The sequence below is a fragment of the Pholcus phalangioides genome, unplaced genomic scaffold (assembly GCF_987345545.1).
Source record: "Pholcus phalangioides strain wild (caught in Gottingen) unplaced genomic scaffold, Ppha-v1.0 ptg000004l_1, whole genome shotgun sequence".
NCBI classification, from domain to species: domain Eukaryota; kingdom Metazoa; phylum Arthropoda; class Arachnida; order Araneae; family Pholcidae; genus Pholcus; species Pholcus phalangioides.
The window spans coordinates 10,980,599-11,003,687 of record NW_028301597.1 but is presented as its reverse complement, the minus strand read 5'-3'; the positions used below and the strand labels follow the sequence as shown (position 1 = coordinate 11,003,687).

General features: G+C 38.9%; 1 protein-coding gene across 1 annotated transcript in view; it reads right to left on the bottom strand.

The window, feature by feature from the left end:
* LOC149086531 (translational activator of cytochrome c oxidase 1) overlaps positions 1 to 23,089 on the bottom strand; it is a 200,184-nt gene that overhangs the window by 57,601 nt on the left and 119,494 nt on the right. The window contains exon 4 of the mRNA XM_089255999.1: positions 14,054 to 14,181. Coding sequence (XP_089112125.1) covers positions 14,054 to 14,181 — 128 coding nt within the window. The remainder of the gene's footprint in view (positions 1 to 14,053; positions 14,182 to 23,089) is intronic.

Below are 23,089 nucleotides of genomic sequence, written 5' to 3'. Positions count from 1 at the left end.
CCGGAATTATGATCTATATTTTGTCGAAGCCCTGATTTTCATATTCCCCCATTCTTTGTTATTTATTTTTATTTATTTACTTGTTTTGCTTATTATTGTGCAATTGATTTGGATGTAATTATACTTTTATTCGTTGTTTTTTGATATAGAGTTGAAGTAAACGGAAAGGGGGGGGGGAATGGAATAAATGGGAAGCTTAAATAGCCAAAAAAATATATATATGTATGTATATATGTGTGTGTGTATATATATGTGTGTATATGTATATGTATGTATTTTTAGACATCTCTGAGAAAATTGGACTCTTTGTGCTGAGAGGGATTGATTGAAATATTGAACTTCAGAACCCGCTGTATGCCTCTAGGGGCGGGACAGCAATATATATGATTGATATTCAGACATTGATTTATAATTGGAATTTTTATGCTTAGAAATGAAGTAGCGGAATGTGTTGTAGACTTTGAAGACTCCTGCGGTCTTGTTGCAAATGACAGACAATGGTTTATTCTTTACAACTGTGAAAAAACAAATAAAAATATATTTAAATAACTTTACTGCATATTTATTGCATATGCGTTCTATTATTTTGTATATGCTGCAACGTTTTTAAATAAATTTCGTTCAAATTCACACAACCATATTTTCCATGTGCAAGACAGGGAACACTCCCCCCCCCCCCCACTAATGGATTTTTTTAAAACACCTGAAACTGAAAATTTCTATACTATTATTTTGAAACTTGTGACGGGCTGTACCGTACCTCTACGTGGACCGTAGTTTGCCTACCACTAATTTAGTTGATACTGTACTTTGACTTTTTAAAGAACTACCTAAAAGCGCATAAATAGGCACACAAATCAATATCTCAAGCTCACCACTATGCCTCTATGAGTCCAGATGAAGCTTCGGAGAATACTATATGAGTATGTACTGTTTGTGTGTGTGTGGGTGGGTTTGGAAGCAGGGAGGTCATGCCAACAAGAGATAGTCATCTCGTTTATCTGGCCTGGCAACGGATTGTTCGCCCAGGCATACATTCGTTAGCTATCGATAACAAAATTGTGACTTGGTGAAAAAGTTCTAGAAGAAACACACACACAAAACATCTTGGTGAATGAGAGCCAACTGAATTAATATTCAATGAATAGAACAGATTTGGTGGAAAATGAATCTGATGCTTCCACGAATATTACCAAAATTAACAAAGAAAATTATTGTACGTTTCCACCTGTGGAGCAAAATATCTTTAGTACAGAACAATGCTGGGATTAACGTTTACCCATTTTTGGTACAAATTTGTAAATACGTGATAATTCACGCTAAGGCGTGTATCGATTGTCGAAAAAAAATACAATGCCGGATTATCTTTGCCATTGTCAAAAGTTACCTGTTATCAGGACTCAAGAGCCAAGAGCTCAATCAACACCCCCAAAGAAAAGGGCAGGGTTTTTTTGGGAGTGTTGCTTCAATACGGACGAAAGTATTTAGTGGAAGGGGGAATGCCAGCATAGAAATGAGTACGTATTTGTGATAGTTTTGAAGAAAAAGAGGGAAGATATTTCTTTTCTTATACAAGTACGTTCGTAAATGAGGATAATACATGTCTGTTGGTGAGAATATAAGCATCGTCTCGTTTTTCTCAGTTCGGTTTTATACTGTGTTTGCTAAAAGAAAACAAAAATGGGAGATATAATTTGTGGCCCGACCAAAAATAAATAACAAAATAATTTTTCGGACGAACAAAAAGTAAATGACAGAAATAATTTCTGGACCAGCGACAAATAAATAAATGAGAGAAATAATTTGCAGTTCTGCTAACGGGTAAAATAGGAATAAAAACCAATATATAGACAGTAGTATACTATGTACTGTATTTAAAATTAAATTGAAAATCAAATTGAAAAAAAGGAGCGGCTACATGAATTGTGCAAAATTTCCATGGACGAGATTAATGTTCAAGATCAATTGTGAATATCGATCTCAACGATTTCCTGTTCCTGCCATCAGCACATAAAGCATTGGCCAGGGATCGCCAGCCACTTTGCGAAATAGCCAGTCTAAGCAAGAATCATTTCTGCAATTCAGACAGACTTTGGCCAAAACTCTCGGCCCATTCGCGAAGTGGCCGGCCCCGTCTCAAATCGGTAACGATTCTGGCTTTGACAGTAATATAGGTGTACTGCTTATAGATGGTTTTTCTAAAAAATCAACTGCATATATTAAACTTCTAATTTTTTCCCCATCTCTTGGTCATTTTACATGTATGCATTATTTTGAACGGTGATTTTTTTAAAATACAAAAAAAGTTATTGTTTACTGATGAACATCAAATATTTCAACTTGTTTCGACAACTCTCAATATTTGGTGCCCTGTGCAATCGCACAGGTCGCACTGTCCTAAGACCACCATTGGCCTTATACTGTTCTGGTGGCCTCTGTATATCATGCACGATATTATATCGTCACCTTCACATTATTGGCACAAAGGATCCATGAAACACAAAAGGCTTAGAACCCTGACTTATTTTATTTGTTTTAATTACATGGGACATGGTCTCAAAAATATTGAAAACTAGCACACCAAACCTGAATAAAGTTATTTTTAACTCAGTTTTGTAACACATTAAAATATATTGTAAAATGCATCTATAATAATAATAATGAGAGAATGTTTTTACTCTTCGCTGCTGACAACAAACACACAGCCAACTGATAAGAAAATTCCATTTACTTTCAATACATGTTGTATAGACTTATGGATAAGTCAATGAATAGAAGAATTCAGTATGTACTTGTAGGGGGTGTTTTTTACAATGTGTTCAATGGTTTCTGTGAAACGGTTTATTTTTTACAATGTGTTCAATGGTTTCTGTGAAACGGTTTATTTACTACAGAGGTACACACCTATCTGACATTCTTTTTTTCTCTCTCAATACACGACTAGTCACGTACAAATACGGCTGTACAAAACCTTCCCCAATTTAAAAGGATTCCAATTATCCGGATTATTCTTGGAATCCGCAAATTTCTTTCAGCACTGTACATAAAACATCGTTTTATATACAGGGTTGTTTAATATTAATTAATTGCATCTCAATATTTCTCATTCTCATATCATTTTGCTAAAATTAATGTTACTGTACATAGAGAAAGTAAATTTTTTGTATCATTCCTTATTTCAAATTTTCGGTCTTTCGAGGCATATTAATTTTTTATAGAGCATTTTCTACCAGTTTTTAGGTCATGAAAACCCTTGCCCTAGTTATAAGCATACTTGCCAACTACTATGGAATTTATGTAGTTTCTATGGATTTATACCACAAAATATGAAACTACGGTGGAAATCGTGAAAAATTACGGAAATATAGTTGTTTTAGGAACTTCTTTTGTTCAAGGATTTCCTTGAACTCCATTATTCTATCGTGTATAAAATGACGTTACACAAAGACTGCACTACCAAAGAATAAATATCAAATTAATAACAAATCAAAAAGGTGCGGTTTACACTAAGATAACTTATCGTGTAGGCGGGTAACTAGGCTGGGGTGACCGGGACAGTCTCTGAACTTCCTCAGCGAAAGGGAACAAATTACAATTATTATATTTTTTATAACAAGCTGCAACATTCCCCCCCCCCCCTTAAATTTAATACCTCATCAAGATATTATAAATTATAATGAAATTGTAATTTCTATAATGATACAGTAATACCCCAACTTACGTTACCACGAGTTGCGTGATTTTCTATGACAAGTTGCATATTTCTGATATTCAAACATAATCTCGGGATTAATACTGAGATAGTAGAATATATTACGTAAAAATCAAGTAAGAGTTGTTTTATTCGATCAGAACACCATATAAAATGAAACTACATAGATTTCTGAGAGGCTACAGTATACAAAGATGAAAAATTTGCAGCAATTTAGAAATTAAATCTCACAAGAGTTTTATGATATCAGCCATTTTTCGGGAAAAATTCATAATTTTCAACACACCCGGTAAAACGTGTGGGGGTAGAGGGTTGAAAAAGGGGAACAATTTTTAAGGTTCAAAAAATTAAAAAAAAAAATTTTTCCCCCAACATAATGCAAAAAACATTGTTTGCTAATTGATCATTATAGTGCACTCCCGGAAAAAAATGCTAATTACGGACCTGGGGGAAGATGAAACAAGTACGGTGTGACGGACCAGAGGTGTGCCAAAATGGATGTTGTCTGTCTGGCTGAGTTTATGGCTGCAGCCCTGACTGAATTAACTATTTATTGAATTCTTGAATGATTCTCGAACTCTCAAGAATCATTTAAGAATTATTATCAAAGAAGTATTACAATAAATATTATTACAACTATTCGAGATATGTTAATTTTAGAAAAAAAAAATCTTGATATTAATTTCTAAAGAATATTAATTTTAAAGGTTTAAAAATTTGAACTTGTCAGAACTATTACTGTATTTAGCAAGTGCAATCAGTTATATTACGATGTTTCTGAACTTCTTTGGGATTAGAGTTTTCTCAAATGCACAATGTCATGCCTCAGGGTCTTACAGGAAAGAACTGATCGAGAAAAAAGAGACTGTGGGGGAGTGAATTCTTGTTGGGGGGCCCGGAGGAAGAGAAAAAGAAGAGACGTAGGGGGGGGGGGGTGCATCTCTGGTGACGAAGGCCGGAGGGTTTTTCTGAAAAATATTATGTGTGTGCTCGAGAGAGAGAGAATGTGGTTTTCTTGTACTCTCAGTTGGTAATTAAATATATTGTTTGTTTTCACAAATATGAGTGGAGTTACTTTTGTTCGAGGAGATGTTGGTAGTTGATGGAGAAAGGGAGTTCTCATAGTGTCGCAGTCGCAATGGATTCAAACCAATTTAGAATAAACTTTCCGTGAGAACGCTGTATCTTCGTAGTGAATTTCTGGTGTCATGGCTTCCATTTCCAGGGAGGAAGACGCGCTAGGCTTGATGGTTGTTTGATGCACGACGAGTGTGGTTTCGTCAACGGGATGGTCAGCGATCGTCTGTGGTGATGGCATCAGTGATTCAACATCGGGAAATAACTATGGATAGTCAGCGATTGTTGATGGTGATATCCGACCAGTGTGCTTGTATCAACGGGATGGTGAAGGATCAGCAATCGTCGGTGATGTGATTGGTGACGAAACGTCCGTCAACAAGGCAATATAACTCTCTACGTCGAATCTCGAGGAAAAGAACAAGGTCTTGCGATCAATATCTAGCGAAGGTCATTCATACACAGGGTGAGTGAATCCCTATACTTGTGTTCTCTGAGCCATTTGTAGTGTATTCAGGAGTAATAGCTGTTTTACGTATGCGTATATATTATATATAGGTAATTTTTTTTTTGTATGAATTATGTATGCATAGTTATTATTGTTGCATAATTATAAGAAGATAAAAAGAAAAAAATAAATAAATCATGGCGTGTTTCGGTAAGGCAAGGAAAGAAGATTTACTTGTTTTGGCGGAAGAGATAGGAGTGGCGGTACCACCAAATACAAAGGTGTATAATATTAAAGAAATGATATTGAGATCTGACAAATTTGATGAAGAGGCGGTGAGAGAGTTAGCGAAGGCGATAGTCGATGAAAGGCTAGGAAAGGAAAAACGGGAGTATGAGTTGCAAAAGCAGGAAAGTGAGGAAAAATCGAAAAGAGAAGAACGGGAGTTTGAGTTGAAAAGGCAAGAAAATGAGATGAGATTAAGACAACTGGAAAATCAGAATGGTGCTCAAAGGGGAGAAGAAAATTTGGTTTCAGCGTCTGGTAACGGTGTGAATAGGGCTGGCAATAACTTTATGGATTTGTTTAAGGTTATCAAGGGAGTCCTACCGGAGCCACCAGAGCGGTCTGAGGAATGGCCATTTTTCTTTCACCAGGTAGAGACCATGTTCAAATTGTATGAAGTCCCGGAATCTTATCAGGGTAAGATTATGTTGTACACTCTAAAGGGAAGGATAAAGGGATTGAGCACTATGTTGACTGGTGGTGAGTTGGATAACTATACTAAAATTAAAGACTGCGTGCTCAAGGAACACCAAATCACCTCCCTACAACATAAACAGAACCTGGAAAAATGTGAAAAAAGGATTAATGAGTCGTATACCCAGTATGTGAATAGGTTGGGACATGCGTGGGAACTGTATTTGGAATCTAGACAAGTTGATACTTTAGAAATGTTGAGGGACCTGTTGGTAGTAGATAGAGTTAAGGATAATCTGCCAAGGGATGCTAAGTCTCATATCTATTTGAAAGAAACCGAAACTTGGTTGTCGAGCGATGAGTTAGCTAAAGAACTGGACAATTTTGTATTAGCAGGCAAAACCTCATATTCGAATTATATAAAAGGTAGACTAGGAAGTTCTGATGCTAGGTCTGGGAAGATTGATTTTCATGATTCATCCATTAAAACGGTACAGGGTAGGGTTGTTAAATGTTTCAAATGCAATCAAGAAGGTCATATTCGGAAGTTTTGCCCAAGAATAAACACAATCGCAAAATCTGTAGTCAAGAGCAATGAAGAGAGGAACAAAGCATGCGCTCTAGTGAAAAGTACCATGGAAATGATGGACGAGATAGTAGACAGAGGAACGGATGAGGGTTTACCAAAGATTGAGTTGGCAATCGGTCCGGTAAAGTTTCAGGGCATTGTGGATAGTGGTGCCGAAATCTCAGTGTTACGACAATGCTTGGTTCCCAAGGAGTATCTCGAATCAGCTGGTAAGGTTATGTTGAGACCTGCTTTTGGACCACAAGTAGAATCTAAATTAGTAACATTACCCTTAAGTTTGTGGACGGAGGAGGGGGAAATAAGGCCCTTTGTGAATGTTCACGTAGCAGTGGCTGAAAATCTGAACGAAATGGCATTGATAACACCAGAGGTGTATAGATTGTTAAAGGATCAAAAAATAAAGTACCTTGGAGAAGAGACTGATTTCTTCAGACCAAGTAGTGGTCATGGGGTAATTGAAGAACTGGAGGAGCGGGAAGGGGGTGAGGTCACGGCGGAATCAGCGGAGGTTACGAGGAAAGGTGCTGATGCCGGGCTGGTAGTTCCTGTGTGTCCAGTGGCAAGCGAAAGTGTTGAGGTACACCGGGAGAGAGAAGGAGGTAATAATAACCTATTATCTCAGACTTAGAAATTTAGGCAAGAACAAGCAGAATGCGAATCCTTGAAGAGAGCGTTTGAGGAAGCCAGGCGGAGGAAAAACGGATATTATTTGCAGACTGATATATTGTATCATACAGGGTCCGTAGCTGGCCAGAAATATAGTCAGTTGGTGATTCCGAAATCTCGGAGAAAGGAAATTCTCAAATTGGCTCACGAAACTTCGGGGGGTCATCTGGGTTATAGGAAGACCAGAGACCGGATTACCTTGTCGTTTTGGTGGGATGGCTGATGTTAAAAAATTGTGTGAGTCATGTCATGATTGTCAGATGCGTCGGAGAGTGAAGATTAAAGATAGAGCACCCATCGAAGCTGTAGGAAGGCCAGGGTTACCATTTCAGGTAGTCAACACGGATGTGTTAGGGCCCATCGAGCCTAAGTCATCAAGAGGGCATAGTTATGTGTTGTGCATAATGGACCAACACAGTAGGTGGCCGGAAGCTATACCACTTAAATCTTTAACTGCTAAGGCTACTTGCGACGCTTTTATCCAAGTTTTCATGCGGACGGGAATACAGAGAATTATAGCGATGGATAATGCTACAAATTTTTCGGCGAGTCTCACACAGGAATTTTTGAGTAGACTGGGGTGCTGCCCTAAGTTTTCTACGCCGGGTTATCTACAGTCGAATGGGCTGGTTGAGCGTTTCGTGGGAACAATGAAAAACATGCTGCATCACGCAATTCATAGTCATGGTAGAGCATGGGATAAACAATTACCGTTTTTACTGCGGGCCTACCGAGAGGTTCCCAATTCAACGACCGGAGTACCTCCATTTCTGCTTGTGCATGGTCATATGCCAGTAGGTCCTTTGGCCATACTAAGGTCTAGTTGGGAGGATGATGAGGTTTTACCACAGGGTATTGGAGGTTCAGTGTCACAGTATTTGCGATCCCTTCGGGAAAATATAGCGGAAGCAGAACAATTTGTGTCTACAACTGTTAATAAACAACAAGAAAAGTATGTACATCATTATAATTTGCGATCTAAGGATGAAAAATTCGAAGTGGGTGATGAGGTGGTAGTCCTTATCCCAGATTCAACAAACAAGCTTTGTTCGAAATGGAGTGGTCCAGGAGAGATCGTAGACATCAGGGGTCCCCATTCATATATTGTTAGGTTACCCGACGGAAGCGTAAGGAATTTACACCAAAACAAGTTACGCAAATACATACAGCCGATACGGGCGGTGGGTTTAATCTATGAGGAAGACGATGACTTTGGCGAAATTCGGCATGTCCCCGTGGAGCATCGGAAAGTAGACGGTTTGTTAGAAAAATCTAACGGAATGGAAAAATTAAGCCATTTGGATGAAAACAGGTCAGGGATCTGAAACAAATTATCAGGAAGTTTCAAACCTTGTTTGAAAGGGAAATAAAACGTGCCAAAGTAGAGTCTCACTTAATCCAGCTGAAACCGGGAACAACAAGGAAACATACCCACATCTACAGAGTTCCAGAAGCACTGAAACCTCAAGTAGAACGCCAGATTGGAGAGTTGTTGGATAGGGGTCTAATTGAACCATCTAGAGCTGAGATCGTGTACCCTATTGTGTGTGTGGCCAAGAAAGATGGTACTGTAAGACTTTGTTGTGACTATCGGGCACTTAACGCAGCTAGTAAGGTCGTCCCATTTCCAATGCAGAGTTCCGAAGAATTGCGGTACAAAGCAGGAGCGGCACGTTATCTGACTACACTAGATATTTTAAAAGGATATTGGGAAATTCCTTTGGATAAGGGTTGTAGAGAGTTGACAAGTTTCGTATCACCAAGAGGCCAGTATCAGTGGAAGGTGATGCCATTTGGTTTATCGGGGGCTGCGGCAACGTTCCAAAGGACGATGAACCAGGCTTTGAGAATACATAGTGGGTACGCAGAGAGTTTCATAGATGATATTGTTATTTATTCAGGTAGTTGGGAAGAGCATATGACTCACTTGGAAGCAGTGCTGAGCACATTAAAATCTTTGAACTTCTCAGCCAATCTGGAGAAATGTACATTTGGAAAATCGGAAGTAAAGTACCTGGGACACGTCATTGGTTCAGGGAAACATGGTCCTGATCCGGCGAAGTTGGCAGCTATAAAAATGCTGAAGGTTCCCAAGACGAAAAAGATGCTGAGGTCAGTGTTAGGACTGTTTAACTATTACCGGGAATATATGAAAGATTACTTGACCGTGGCTAAACCATTGACCGATCTAACAAAGAAGTCAATACCGAATGAGGTTCCGTGGACGGAAGAGGCAGACACCGCTTTTCAGAAACTAAAAGGAGCATTGTGCAGTGTGGTTTCTTTATTCACGCCCGATTTAGAGAAACCATTTGAAATCCATACCGACGCATCAGAAACAGGAGTTGGTGCTTGTTTAGCGCAGCGAGGTGTCGATGGCAAAGTCAGACCGATCACCTTCGTGAGCCAGAAACTGACTCCCACTCAGAGTAAATGGAGTACAATAGAACGAGAGGCTTATGCGGTCGTTTGGGCTTTGGGAAAATTTGAGCACTGGATTTTAGGTAGGATGACCCACCTGTACACGGACCACAATCCGCTCAAATTTCTATGCGAAGGGGTGCCCAGAAATGCAAAGTTGCAGAGATGGGCTCTGGCTCTTTCAAAGTTTCAACTATCTATAAGTCACAAAGCCGGAAGCCAAAATACAGATGCGGATGCTCTATCCAGGCTCTACTAATGATGTTGCACGAAAAGGGGAAAAATGTCATAGCAAATTATATTTACCAGTATGATCCACCTTATATGTGATTGAATGTGGATGTTGGAAAAAAAAAAAAATGTGAATTGTATATCAACGAAAAAAAAAAAAAAGACGTACGTTGTGCTGTGTGTTATTTGCATTTCATGTATTTCTGTGTCATTTGCATTTTATGTATTTCTGTGTCATTTGCATTTTACGGATTTCTCTATGTCATTTGCATTTCATGTATTTATGTTGGCATTTCATGTATTTATGTTGGCATTTCATGTATTTATGTTGGCATTTCATGTATTTATGTTGGCATTTCATGTATTTATGTTGGCATTTGAAGTATTTATATGTTATCTGCGTATTATGTATTATCTGCATATAGTGTATTTTTTTTTTTTTTTTAATTCCGATCATGGCTCAGAGTAACATAATGAATGAACCTTGGTTATTTTGGTGAATGAGTTTACGAATTATGGACAATTGTCCAGTAATTGTAAACTGGAGGGGAGGTGTCATGCCTCAGGGTCTTACAGGAAAGAACTGATCGAGAAAAAAGAGACTTCGGGGGAGTGAATTCTTGTTGGGGGGCCCGGAGGAAGAGAAAAAGAAGAAGAGACGTAGGGGGGTGCATCTCTGGTGACGAAGGCCGGAGGGTTTTTCTGAAAAATATTATGTGTGTGCTCGAGAGAGAGAGAATGTGGTTTTCTTGTACTCTCAGTTGGTAATTAAATATATTGTTTGTTTTCACAAATATGAGTGGAGTTACTTTTGTTCGAGGAGATGTTGGTAGTTGATGGAGAAAGGGAGTTCTCATACACAATATACCACCAAATTTCAAAATAACACACCCACAGAGAGATTTCACTATTCAAGATAACTATAATACATAATAGAGAACAAAGTGTCATTTATTCATGTCTGCTTGCTGTATTATATGCCAGTGAAGAGCTTCCTACAATGAGATCAGCATTACTGAATGCCGAGAGAGGTGCTCGTCAAACACCATGGGTCTCAGACAAAGCAGCTAGGGGAAGGCACTGGTCTGAGCAGGATGCGTTGACGCATCCTCGCCCATTTTCGAAAGAATTTTTATGACGCGTCAACGCGTCTTCGATGGTTGAAGGGTTAATGTTAAATTTATCAACAGTAAGAAAAATATGGCAGACATATTTACAAAGCCTATGACTAGAGAAGCAAAAAATAATTTTTGTGAAAAAATATTTTTGTATGTGTAATGTAAATGTTATAAATTGTATTTGATACATTTTGTTATATCTGTAAAATTTATTGTTATTGGAATTGTGTTTATATATATGTGTATATATATTGTATTTTTTTTTTAATTAATATGCATGAGGGGGGCCGATTGTTAGGTTTGTTTTCTTTCATGCAAATTAAATGTGCTCAACCGTAACCGGATCAATCACGATCCAATATGTAAATCATGACGCGATCGCACATGTTTGTAATCTTATGTATAAATGTGAAAGTATGTCTGTCTGTATGTCTGTTCTTTATACAAATCTACAGTTTTAGGCCGATCGTCGCCAGATTTTACATAGATACCAAACAGGACCGGGATTGAACTGTAGGCTACTTTAAAAGTTTGTCAGAGCTGGGCAAATGCTCGAAATGGGTGAAAAACTGTCGGGCAACAATGGTTTTGGGACCTCAACAATTACTTTTGGAAAGTTAACTTTGGTTACCGTGGTTTCCATAAATGAGTTTCAGACGTGTATATATGCCTTTACAGAATGGTTTGTCACACCTTTAATTCTGTTATTATAACAGTTTATTCCTTTATAACGGTTTGTAACTTTTCCAATCCTCCCAGTAATTGAAGAAAACTCGGGAAGAGCGCCGGGTATTTCTGCTAGCCTATATACAGGGTATCCTGTAAGTGCAAATGCAGCCTTTATCTCATCAACCGCCCATCATAGAGGTATAATTTTAATTTAAAAAATGCTTAAAAGGCGTTTGAATAATATTTGCTGCACAAGCTGGACGTATGGCGTCGCTAACACCAGAAAACAACAACTACGACGACAAAATAAGGAATAAAAATGTTTAATGCCAGTTGATGAACTCAATGCTTGCCTCAAATCATCAACACTCTGGCACGAAGTTAAAAAATTATCATTATCCACTAACATGCGAGTTCAACTGCAAAATGACTCAGCACTGCGATCATTTTCACGTCAGTTGATCAAACTTGGCAATGGAAGAATTCCCGTAGAGACCCAAGCACTGGACTCATTAGGTTCACAAATGAATTTTGCCAGTTGTGAAACTCAGTTCAAGAACTTGCTGACAAAGTCTTCCCAAACATTCAACAAAATCACCGAAACCATGAGTGGCTTTGTGAGAGAGCGATTCTGGCATCGAAAAATGACAGTGTGAACAAGATCAATGAAAAAATCCTAAAAATTATTCCGGGAGACTCCACATCTTACAAATCGGTTGACACTGTCACAGACACAGAGCAGACAGTTCTGTATTTTGTAGAATTTCTGAACTCTTTGGATATTCCGGGTGTGCCACCACACAATTTGACCCTCAAAGTTGGAGACACTGATACTCTGCAATGGCAGCAGACTCTGCTTGAAGAAATTGCACAATTACATCATCGAAGCACCGATTCCAACTGGATGTGCCAAAGGAAAAGACAGTCTTCATTCCACGTATGGGGTCATTCAAGTATTACGTCAGCATCGGGGGGGGGGGGGTTTGGATTTGCTGGCTTTTGATGATGGGGGGGGGGGGTTTGAAGGTTGCTTATACATCATCAACTACCCCTTTTTGAAGATATGAAATATTCTAAGCTGCTGACGAAATTTTGTTGGAAAGTGTGGGGGGGGGGGGAGATCAAAAATGGCTGAAAATCTGCTTACGTAATACTTGAATGGCCCCTATCCCAATTATCACTGAAGAAATGCCATTCACTTTAAAGCGATTACAGTTCCCGATTTGTTTAACTTTTGCCATGACAATCAACAAAGCGCAAGGCCAGTTGTTAGCAGTGGCAGGTATCAACCTACTCACGGACAGCTTTTCGTCGCCTGTTAGTGTGTTGGTAATCCCAAAAATTTGTACATCTACACACCAGATGGGAAAACAAAAGATATTGTGTATCCACAAGCGATTGCCTGAAGTTTTTAATTAAAATATTTAAAAATTAAAGTAATTTTTTCTTACTTGATGCAGAATTTTTTTTGATTAAGAAATAATTAATAAGCTATATGTGTATAAATTTTTTACAGGACGGGCAACGTCACCGGGTATCAGCTAGTGTGTATATATATGAACTGTTGGGATCCTGTATTGTTCTTGTTTTAGTGTCATGTTTACGTTGTTTCATCAGTTGTTAGTATTCATATGTTAGACGTAATATGGACTTTAATTTTTAATGATTTCCAGCGGAGATCAATATGCTTCCGTTGAATAACTCCGTTAATTTGCCAATTATTATTTTCGTATTCTTTCCATCTGTACTCACGCATAACCACACTTTGCCAACAGCTTTAAACTGGAAAACCTTCTTTCACAATCAATAATAGTTTAATGGGAAAAAAAATTAAATTTCAATCAAAAATTTCCACAACATCTGCTAAGAAAGGAAAAGGTTTTTTTTTGGAAAAATTGATGCCCCTGAAATTTTGTGGCCCAGTGCGATCACACCTTTCGCACCCCTGTGTATGGTTAAGTAGTAGTAGTTCTTAAAGGCAGAAAAAGGACCTTGAAAAAGAAAGCGTAAAGTTTAAGAAGTTAATGTAGTATTTACACAGGTTTTTTTTTTTAATTTCTCCAAAACTTGATTTTTGTACTTATTCCCTTTTATTCAATTTTAAATATCTGACTTTGCATCAAAAAAGTAGCTCCAACCGCCAAAGCAGAATGGTTTGCATTGTTCTGCAAGAGCACTGATTGTTCTGCGATGTACGTCACAGACTTTGGCATAATCTGCTTTGGGGGGCTCCAACAATGCTGAAAGCAACTTCCATTATGCTATAGCTGGTACAAAAGTATAAATATCAACTCTAAACAAGTAAAACTATTAATATACATATTATCCCTACAAAGGGTGAATTATAAAAATTACAAACAAATCTGTGATGTGCCCCTTTGCTACTCTTGATAAAAGGGAAAAAATATGATTTGTGAACTCACTTATATTTTTTTAGTACAACTTTAACATCATGCCTTGTAGTAGAAATGTTGTCAGTCTCATAATCCAGAATAATAAAACTTCCACCAGGTCCAGATATTTCAATAAATCCAAATTTAGTTTTTGAACTCTGAAATTAAAACAGTAGAAATGTGATGGAGCTTTACTTCAATATTTTTCAAGTTATATAAACAATTTTTTTAATGAATTGTTATAGGAATATCATTGATAGCACATGAAATATGTGAAATTTCAGAAAATGAAGCGTAAAAATATTGTTCACATTAGGATTTTCAGGTGACAATTCCCGCCCATTCATTCTATGAAATTTTTTACTATTTCCCATTCTCAAAATTCTGAGAATTCTGGAAAAATACTGTTGCAGCACATTAATGTTTACAATTAATTAAAAAAAACTTCAAAAAAATCAATGGTGTGATGGTCAAGGCCGACCGTATTCACGAATATAGGTGGCGCGCCCGAGATTCGCTCTCGTGGCAGTCGTGTTCGAGAGTGGTTCGAACGAAGTTGTTGTGATGTCGCCCACGCGGTGTATATGTTGTCGTAAGTCGGATTTTTTCCCCCCAGATGTAAATTTTCAGTCTCTTGAAAATAAAAATATAGTAGTTTCAACCCTACGAGGCTACAATTTGGCGTCCAACATGAAATATGACGGGTTTTTTTCAACTCGAGGGAAATCGTCAGCATTCAGCCTGAACGTACCTACGAATTGGTAAGTGAAACTTTCGTCACAAATGTTTGTTTTCAACCTGAAAAGAACTCATGGCATCAGTTGTTTCGAATGTTCATCCATGTTCGTTTTCAACCTGAAAAGAATTCATCGCATCGGCTGTTTCGAAATTCGCAGTGTTCGTCGAGTGTGAAAATGTTCGTCCGATGTTTGTTTTCAACCTGAAACAAAATTCACGAAAGTGTTCGTCGAGTGTGAAAATGTTTAATGTTCGTTTTTTTTATGTCGTTCCGCACATCTCAAAAGTAGATTTTTTTTAATTGTTATTGAAACATTTGTTTATATATAGTGTGACACGATTCCTATTTAGCAAATGGAAAGAAGCAAGACCTCATCGTTCTAGCTCAAGCATTGGGAGTAGCAGTGTCAACCGACATGAGTCATTCAGATAAAATTTGCAATAATCAACCACAACGATTATGATGAGGACTTTATGAAAGAATTCCTGCTAACTGTCATCTATGAGAGAATTTCTGACTCTAAACGCCAAGATGAACGGGAACAAGCCACGCTTCAAGCGGAAAAGGAAATCGAAATCCGAAAGTTGGAAATGCAATTCGAACTTGAAAAACTCAAACTTGAACCCGAAGTCGCTTATAACGGTGCCAGCTCTGTGTCAACGTCACCAGAACTTATATTTGAATTTCATAAATTGCTCCCGAGTTTCGATGTTCAAAAGGATGACATATCCTTGTTTCTATCTCTCGCTGAACGGCAACTCAAATTGATGAAGGTCCCTGAAGAATTTTGGGTATCCCACCTCATCACAGTCCTGCCGAGTAGTGCAACATCGCTCATCGCACAGGAACCTGAAGATAAAGCATCTGATTATCAACATGTAAAAGGGGTCCCCCTGAAACGTTTCCGATTATCTGCTAAAAAATTCTGTCAACTGTTTGCTACTCACAAGAAATCGAAAGACAGTACTTAGCGTGATTACTATTTCGAGCTCAGGTCGTTCTTCGAGAACTGGTTAACTGAATCGAACATCACAACTTTCCATGGGTTAAAGGACTTGATCATTACCGACCAGATGAAAAAGAAAGTCCCTCCTGAATGCAAAAAGCATCTAATGGATGAGTGGACAGAAGTAATCTCACCCACTGTTCTTGCCGATAAACTGGATGCCTATGACAATATCAGAAGTGTTTTCAACCGAAACAATTTTTCGAATAAACCCGAACAAGTTCGTAAAACTGTGCAACCCCAAAAATCCGTACCTTTACATGACCGATCGTCTATCGTTTGCTATGGATGTCGTATGCCAGGGTTCATCAAAGCAAAATGTCCAAATTGCTCTCCCTGCGACAGCTGTGAACTCACCAAACAATGCTATTTTGTACAGCTCTCAACCCACAGACGCTCAGGTATCGCTACCACTGATGGAAATTCAAGTATGTCAAGATCGTGGTCTCATATGTATCAACACAGGTGCGACACACTCGGTTGCAGGAGAACTCTTATACAAGCTTTTCCTAAGTAAAAATATACCAATGAACAGTGCCACCACGACCATATGTCTGGCTGATGGTACCCGGTCTATCAGCAAGGTCTATGAAGTCAAAGTACCTATACGCGTTGGAAATTGAACTGTCAATACTACCTTTGTGGTGCTACCAGAAGCAAAGGGTAACCGATCGTTGCTGGGATTGGACTTCTTGATGGTAGCGGGCATCGCTGTGGATCTGAAGAGGAAATGTTGGTTTTTCAGTGACACTCCCCATCACCAATTCTCATTCCCAACTCTTCCAGCGGCTGATTGTGCAGTATCAGAATCAGTGGACCTCATGCATTCATACCGACTGCGTGCTGACGACGGAAGAGATTTGACTCCCGAGCAAAAGCATCAACTTAACACCCTTCTAAGCAAACATCAGGATGTCTTCAAACCAGGGGGAGATCCTACTCCATTCATTCAACATCATATCAATACTGGAAATAGCCCACCAACAGCTGTCCCTCCATACCGAATGTCTCCAGCGAAGCAAGAGTTGCTACGGAAAGAACTAGATGCACTCCTCGATCAAGGTATTATCGAAGAATGTGATTCCCCATTTGCTGCCCCAGTGGTATTGATCGCTGTTTACAGTTCGGTAATACGCCACGAGATGGCGTTGTGTTCACATTTTTTATATATTTTTTTCTTTAATTTTCGTATGTGGATGTTTGGTCCTCGGCGCTAAGTGTGTCCGAATAAGTGTTGTTGTTACCGCTGTTCGAGAAGCATGACTGCTAAATTTTTCATCTGATCAATTCGGAATTAAATAAAGTTTGTTTTTTCGTTTAAACCGGGAATTCCATTCTTTCGCAGACGCGAACAGAACAATCCCGAAACCTAATGGAAGTGTCCGATTATATGTTGACTATCGTAAGCTGAACGCGAATACTATCCCCGATAAATACCCATTGTGCAGAATGGACGATCTACTTCATAGTGCTAAGCATACATCTTTCATGAGTTCCATGGACTTGAAGTCTGGATATCATCAGGTTGGTGTGTTCCCACCGGATCGAGATAAAACAGCATTCGTATGCCCGTTTGGTACGTACCGTTTTTTACGCATGCCTTTTGGACTTCGAAACGCCCCGGCGACATTCCAACGACTCATTGATAATTTTCGTCGAGGGCTGCAGGATGTTAACATCCTCGCTTATTTGGACAATATCATTGTTTTATCATCAACATTCGATAATCATCTCAGTGATTTGAAATCTGTGTTTGAGCGGCTTAAATCCTTTAAGCTCGCGGCTAATCGAGCCAAACGCAATTTCGTGTGTTCTAGAATAAAGTATTTGGGTCACTGAATAACTTCAAAAGGAATCGAGGTTGATCACGACAAAATATCAGCTGTTCTTGCCATATCAGCTCCAAAGAATGGTAAACAGGTACAGTCGTTTCTACAGTCTTGTTCTTGGTATCGCCGTTTCATTCCAAATTTTGCAGACATGTCAAGACCCTTGAGTAATCTCACAAAGAAGAAAAAATGGACACCTGAAGAACAACAATCCTTCGAGACCCTCAAAAACTCTCTGATGACTTCTCCAGTATTGAAGCAAGCTGATGAAACTAAGCCATTCGTTATCTGCACAGATGCCAGCTCATATGCATTAGGTGCTGTATTACTGCAAGGAGAAGCCCAGGAAGAATATCCTATCGAATGCGCAAGTAGATTGTTGAATGCTGCAGAAAAGAACTACCGTAGATACTCATGTATAAGCCGAGTTTTTTTGTGGAAAAATTCGTTCCTCAAGTTGGGGGGTCGGCTTATACTCGGGTCAGTTTTTGATGAGAAAATATCGACCCCCGCATTATTGGTATGGGATATGTTCAAACCCCACAGAACCGATAATGTCAAAGCTAAGGCAAAGAAATCGAAAACATCATTGGCTTTGATTTCAGGTGGGCTAACGTCGTTTACACATCCTTTAGATGTGAGCATCAACAAGCCTCTCAAAGACTATTTGAGGAATTTGTGGATTGAATGGATGAGTTCCGATGATCAAGAAACTACAAACAGTGATGCCTTGAAGAAACCTGACATTGTGCCACTGGGTACATGAGACGTGGAATTCTGTTTCCGCTGATCCTTCAACAAGTGTTGCATCAGCAATGCGATGGACGGAACTGAAGATGTTATCCTGTTTGAAAATGACAATAGCAATGACAGCCCAGATGAGGTTGTGAACGCGTTTTGAAAGAATACCATGATGCACCTACCTCTGCTCATTATGGTGCTGATGGAACATACCGCAGAATCAGTAAACGTTATTATTGGACTGGAATGAGAAAACGCATTGCCGACAATGTCAAAAATTGTAGTGAATGCAATCGCTACAAGGCTGATAACCAAAAACCAGCTGGGTTACTTCAAACCCCTGTATATGATGAACGATTTGAGGCCATTGCTATTGATCTTTTTGGGCCTTTACCTGTAACAAAGGACGGTAAACGGTGGATTCTTATCATGGAAGATTGTGCAACCAAGTGGGTGGAGCTGTTTGCATTGTCCCATGCTACTGCGAGACAATGCGTTACAACGTTGCTCGAAGAAGTCTTTCTGCGCTATGGGTTACCGAGACGTATAATAAGTGATAATGGCACACAATTTGTCAGTGCAGTAATGCGGCGATTATGCTATATTTTGGACATAGCCCAAGCACTTACTCCCGTGTATCATCCCCAAGCCAATCCAATTGAAAGGAAAAATAGAGACCTAAAACCTCGTCTCGACATACTGGTGAGAGATGATCATTCCTCCTGGTCTGAAAAACTATCAATGATAAGATTCGCTATGAATACCGCAACATGTGAAACCACAGGCGTGTGGCCTGTGGTTTCGCTGCGTTCTTGCAGTTCGGAAGAGAACTCCGAACTATGGATGATGCTAGACACGATATACGAGCGGTCTTAGCTAACGATAACATTTTGTACCTGAGATCACCCCTTACCTCAAAAGTTTTGCGTTCATTATGGACAAACTGAAAGATTCAATCAGTGAGAAACAACACCAAAGAAAGGGATATGCGCATCAAAATAGAAGAAAATGACCTGTTTACAATCCCGGTAATCGAGCATCGGTCAACCAACACCTATTGAGCAGCGCTGTAAAATGCAAGACGAAGAAGTTTATGCCTCGAAGAGACGGACCTTACATCGTCTTATCCCAGAGATCCCCATGTACATATGAAGTGGCTAATCTGTCTCAACCTCAAATACCGCTTGGAGTGTATCATACATCAGCACTTCGACCCTGCAACAACATTGCCCAGACACCGGTGATGCCTATGCGGCGACGAGGCCGCCCTCCGAAAAAGTCGTAGATTGATCTACTTACAAGTCATCGTTCTCGTGAAGAATGAACTATATATATATATTATTTTTGAAAATATGTGTGATTTTTATTTTTTTTTTGCCCTTGATTATTGAAATGTGTTCGTCAAATATTTTTGATTGTTTACATGCACCGTATTGTTTATGTTTGAAGACTCTTCCTGGTTTCATGAAACCAGAGGGGGAGTCTGTGATGGTCAAGGCAGACCGTATTCACGAATATAGGTGGCGCACCCGAGATTCGCTCTCGTGGCAGTCGTGTTCGAGAGTGGTTCGAACGAAGTTGTTGTGATGTCGCCCACGTGGTGTATATGTTGTTGTAAGCCGGATTTCCCTCTCCCCCCCCCCCCCCAAGATGTAAATTTTCAGTCTCTTGAAAATAAAAATATAGTAGTTTCAACCCTACGAGGCTACAATGGGAGATATTCATTGAAAAATGAATTAATTTTCTCTAGCATTGCTTGAAAAATAAATAGGAAAGAAAAATACATGGAAGGGGGAAAGGCTTCCAGTTCCCAATTCTAAAAATTGTGCAGGTAACCTCTCAATGTCGGTGAAAGAATCCATACACACACATTATGTATAATATAAACATTTACTACACATAATAAAATAAAGTGGGATTATAACAAAGATACAAACGTGTGTACAGTACGATGGCCAAATAGCAACTGATTAGTTCACATTACCGAATGAAGGTGTTGAGATCAATACGGAAATTGCATTCCATAACATAAACACTCCCCCTGAATGCAAATTTCAATTGCTTACAAAAAATTATAATTCAGAAGCATTACGTACACCAAGCAATTTCAGACAGTTGACATGCTTACATTGTGGGAGGCCTTTGGTTAAAATCAGGGTTGGCAGGTTTTTGACACCTGGCAGTTTTTGACAGTTTAAATCACAGTTAAAAACCTCAAATATTGCTTTTCAATATAAAAATTCCCATAGGAAATACACACATTAGTTGCATTTAATGTTTAAAGTGACTATGTTATACAAAGAATAAATATTTAATGATTGTATAAAATAATTTTCTACTCTATACAGAATTATTTAACACAAATTATGTATGTGTTTTTTCTTGTAAAATATACAATTTGAATAAAGCATAGCATAAAACACTGAAGGGAAAACTATGGAACGATTTGACATTCCCTGATTCAAGATGATTCTTGACCTTCCAAAATTTCTTCAACTGCTTATATATGTTTGCTTTGATATAAACCATCTGCTGTACTATTTTTAGAACAGATAAGTGTTTAAAAAAGTTTATTACATTATATACGTAATGTTGATTTCTGTTATTATTAAATTATCTAGATAATCACTGAGAGATACACTGAAGAGCCAAAAAAACTGGTCACCTACCTAATATCGTGTAGCGAGCCCGCAGAAGTGCTGCAACACGACGTGGCATGGACTCGACTAATGTCTGAAGTAGTGCTGGAGGTAATTGACACCATGAATCCTGCAGGGTTGTCCATAAATCCGTAGGAGTAAGAGGGGGTGGAGATCTCTTCTGAACAGCACGTTGCAAGGCATCCTGGATATGTTCAATAATGTTCATGTCTGGGGATTTAGGTGGCCAGTGGAAGTGTCTGAAGTCATAAGAGTGTTCCTGGAGCCACTATGTAGCAATTCTGGACGTGTGGGGTGTCGCATTGTCCTGCTGAAATTGTCCAAGTCCGTCGGAATGTACAATGGGCATGAATGGGCACAGGTGATCAGACAGGATGCTTATACCTGTCAGAGTCGTATCTACATGTATCAGGGGTCCCATATCACGCCAACTGCATACGCCCCATACCGTCAGAGAGCCTCTACCAGCTTGAACACAGTCCCCTGTTGACATGTAGGGTCCATGGATTCATGAGGTTGTCTCCATACCCGTACACGTCCATTAGCTCGAAGTAATTGGAACCGAGACTCGTCAGACCAGGCAACGTGTTTCCAGTCCTCAACAGTCCAATGTCGGTGTTGTCGGGCTCAGGCGAGGCGTAAAGCTTTGTGTCGTGCAGTCATCAAGGGTACACAAGTAGGACTTCGGCTCCAAAAGCCCATATCGATGATGTTTCGTTGAATGGTTTGCACGCTGACACTTGGCCCAGCATTGAAATCTGCAGCAATTTGAGGAAGGGTTGAACGTCTGTCACGTTTAATGATTCTCATCAGTCATCGTTGGTCCCGTTCTTGCATGATCTTTTTCCGGCCGCAGCGATGTCGTAGATTTAATTTTTTACCGGATTCCCGATATCACGGTACACTCGTGAAATGGTCGTACGTGAAAATTCAAATTTCATTGCTACCTCAGAGATATGCTATGTCCCATCTCTTGTGCGCAGACTATAACACCACGTTCAAACTCACTTAAATCTCGATAACCTGCCATTGTAGCAGCAGTAACCGATCTAACAACTATGCAAGACACTTGTTGTGTTATATAGGCGTTGCTGACCGCAGCGCCATACTCTGATTGGTTCCATATCTCTTTATTTGCATACACATGCCTGCACCAGTTTTTTTGGCTCTTCAGTTTACTTAAAATGATACTCTTATTGTGCATAACATTGAAATATATCTAGCGATCAAAATATATACCTAGCGATCAAAATACTAAATTGTAGGACTAAAATGCCATTTAATTTGACAATGCTAACTTGTATATGGTGCTTAAGAAACTCCTGTAACTTATCCGTAGTCAAACTTGGTTTATTCTTACTTTTGCACTATGATATGGCATATTTACTAGCATTTATAATGCAATGGTTTTCCAATTGAAGCTGTATTCAAACATGCAAAAAAAAAAAAAATGCTTTGGGTATCAAGTCCCATCAGCTGTGCTTTGGTTGAAAATACTCTTTAAAACTCTGAATTTATAAACACTGATCTAAGAAATTTTTAGGGGAAAATAAATTAGTTTAATTAGTGTATTAACACAGGCTGCGTGAGAATTTTTATATGGAATACAATTTCACGCAGATCAGAAAGTTTAAAATATCAAAATAGGTATTTTTCCTCAGTAATTATAATTCTGAATATAAAACCCTTTAATCTACATGAAAGTGTTTTGTTTTTTAACATATCTATCAGGTTAACACAAAAACTATTTAACATCATTGACAGTAAGTTTTAGACAGTTTTAATACCAAGTTAGTTTCTGGAGTCAAAAACCTAACCCTAATGCCCTGTCATACATATTGTTACGATCTGTAGACAATAGATGGCGTAATTTGTTCGATGGCTCTGAGAAATATCGAAATCGGTTGATACCAGTTTCGGTTTGGCAAAAATGACTGAGATTGGCAGAAAGCTGGTGGGAACATTCTAGAAAGTCCCGCCCCTCCAGACATTGGTTCAACCCCTCCGTACGGTGGTGCCGCCGACTAGGAAACTGTAAAATAGAATTTTGTAGAACATTCTTTTTCTCGAAGTTTCTGCCGGGGTTATAAA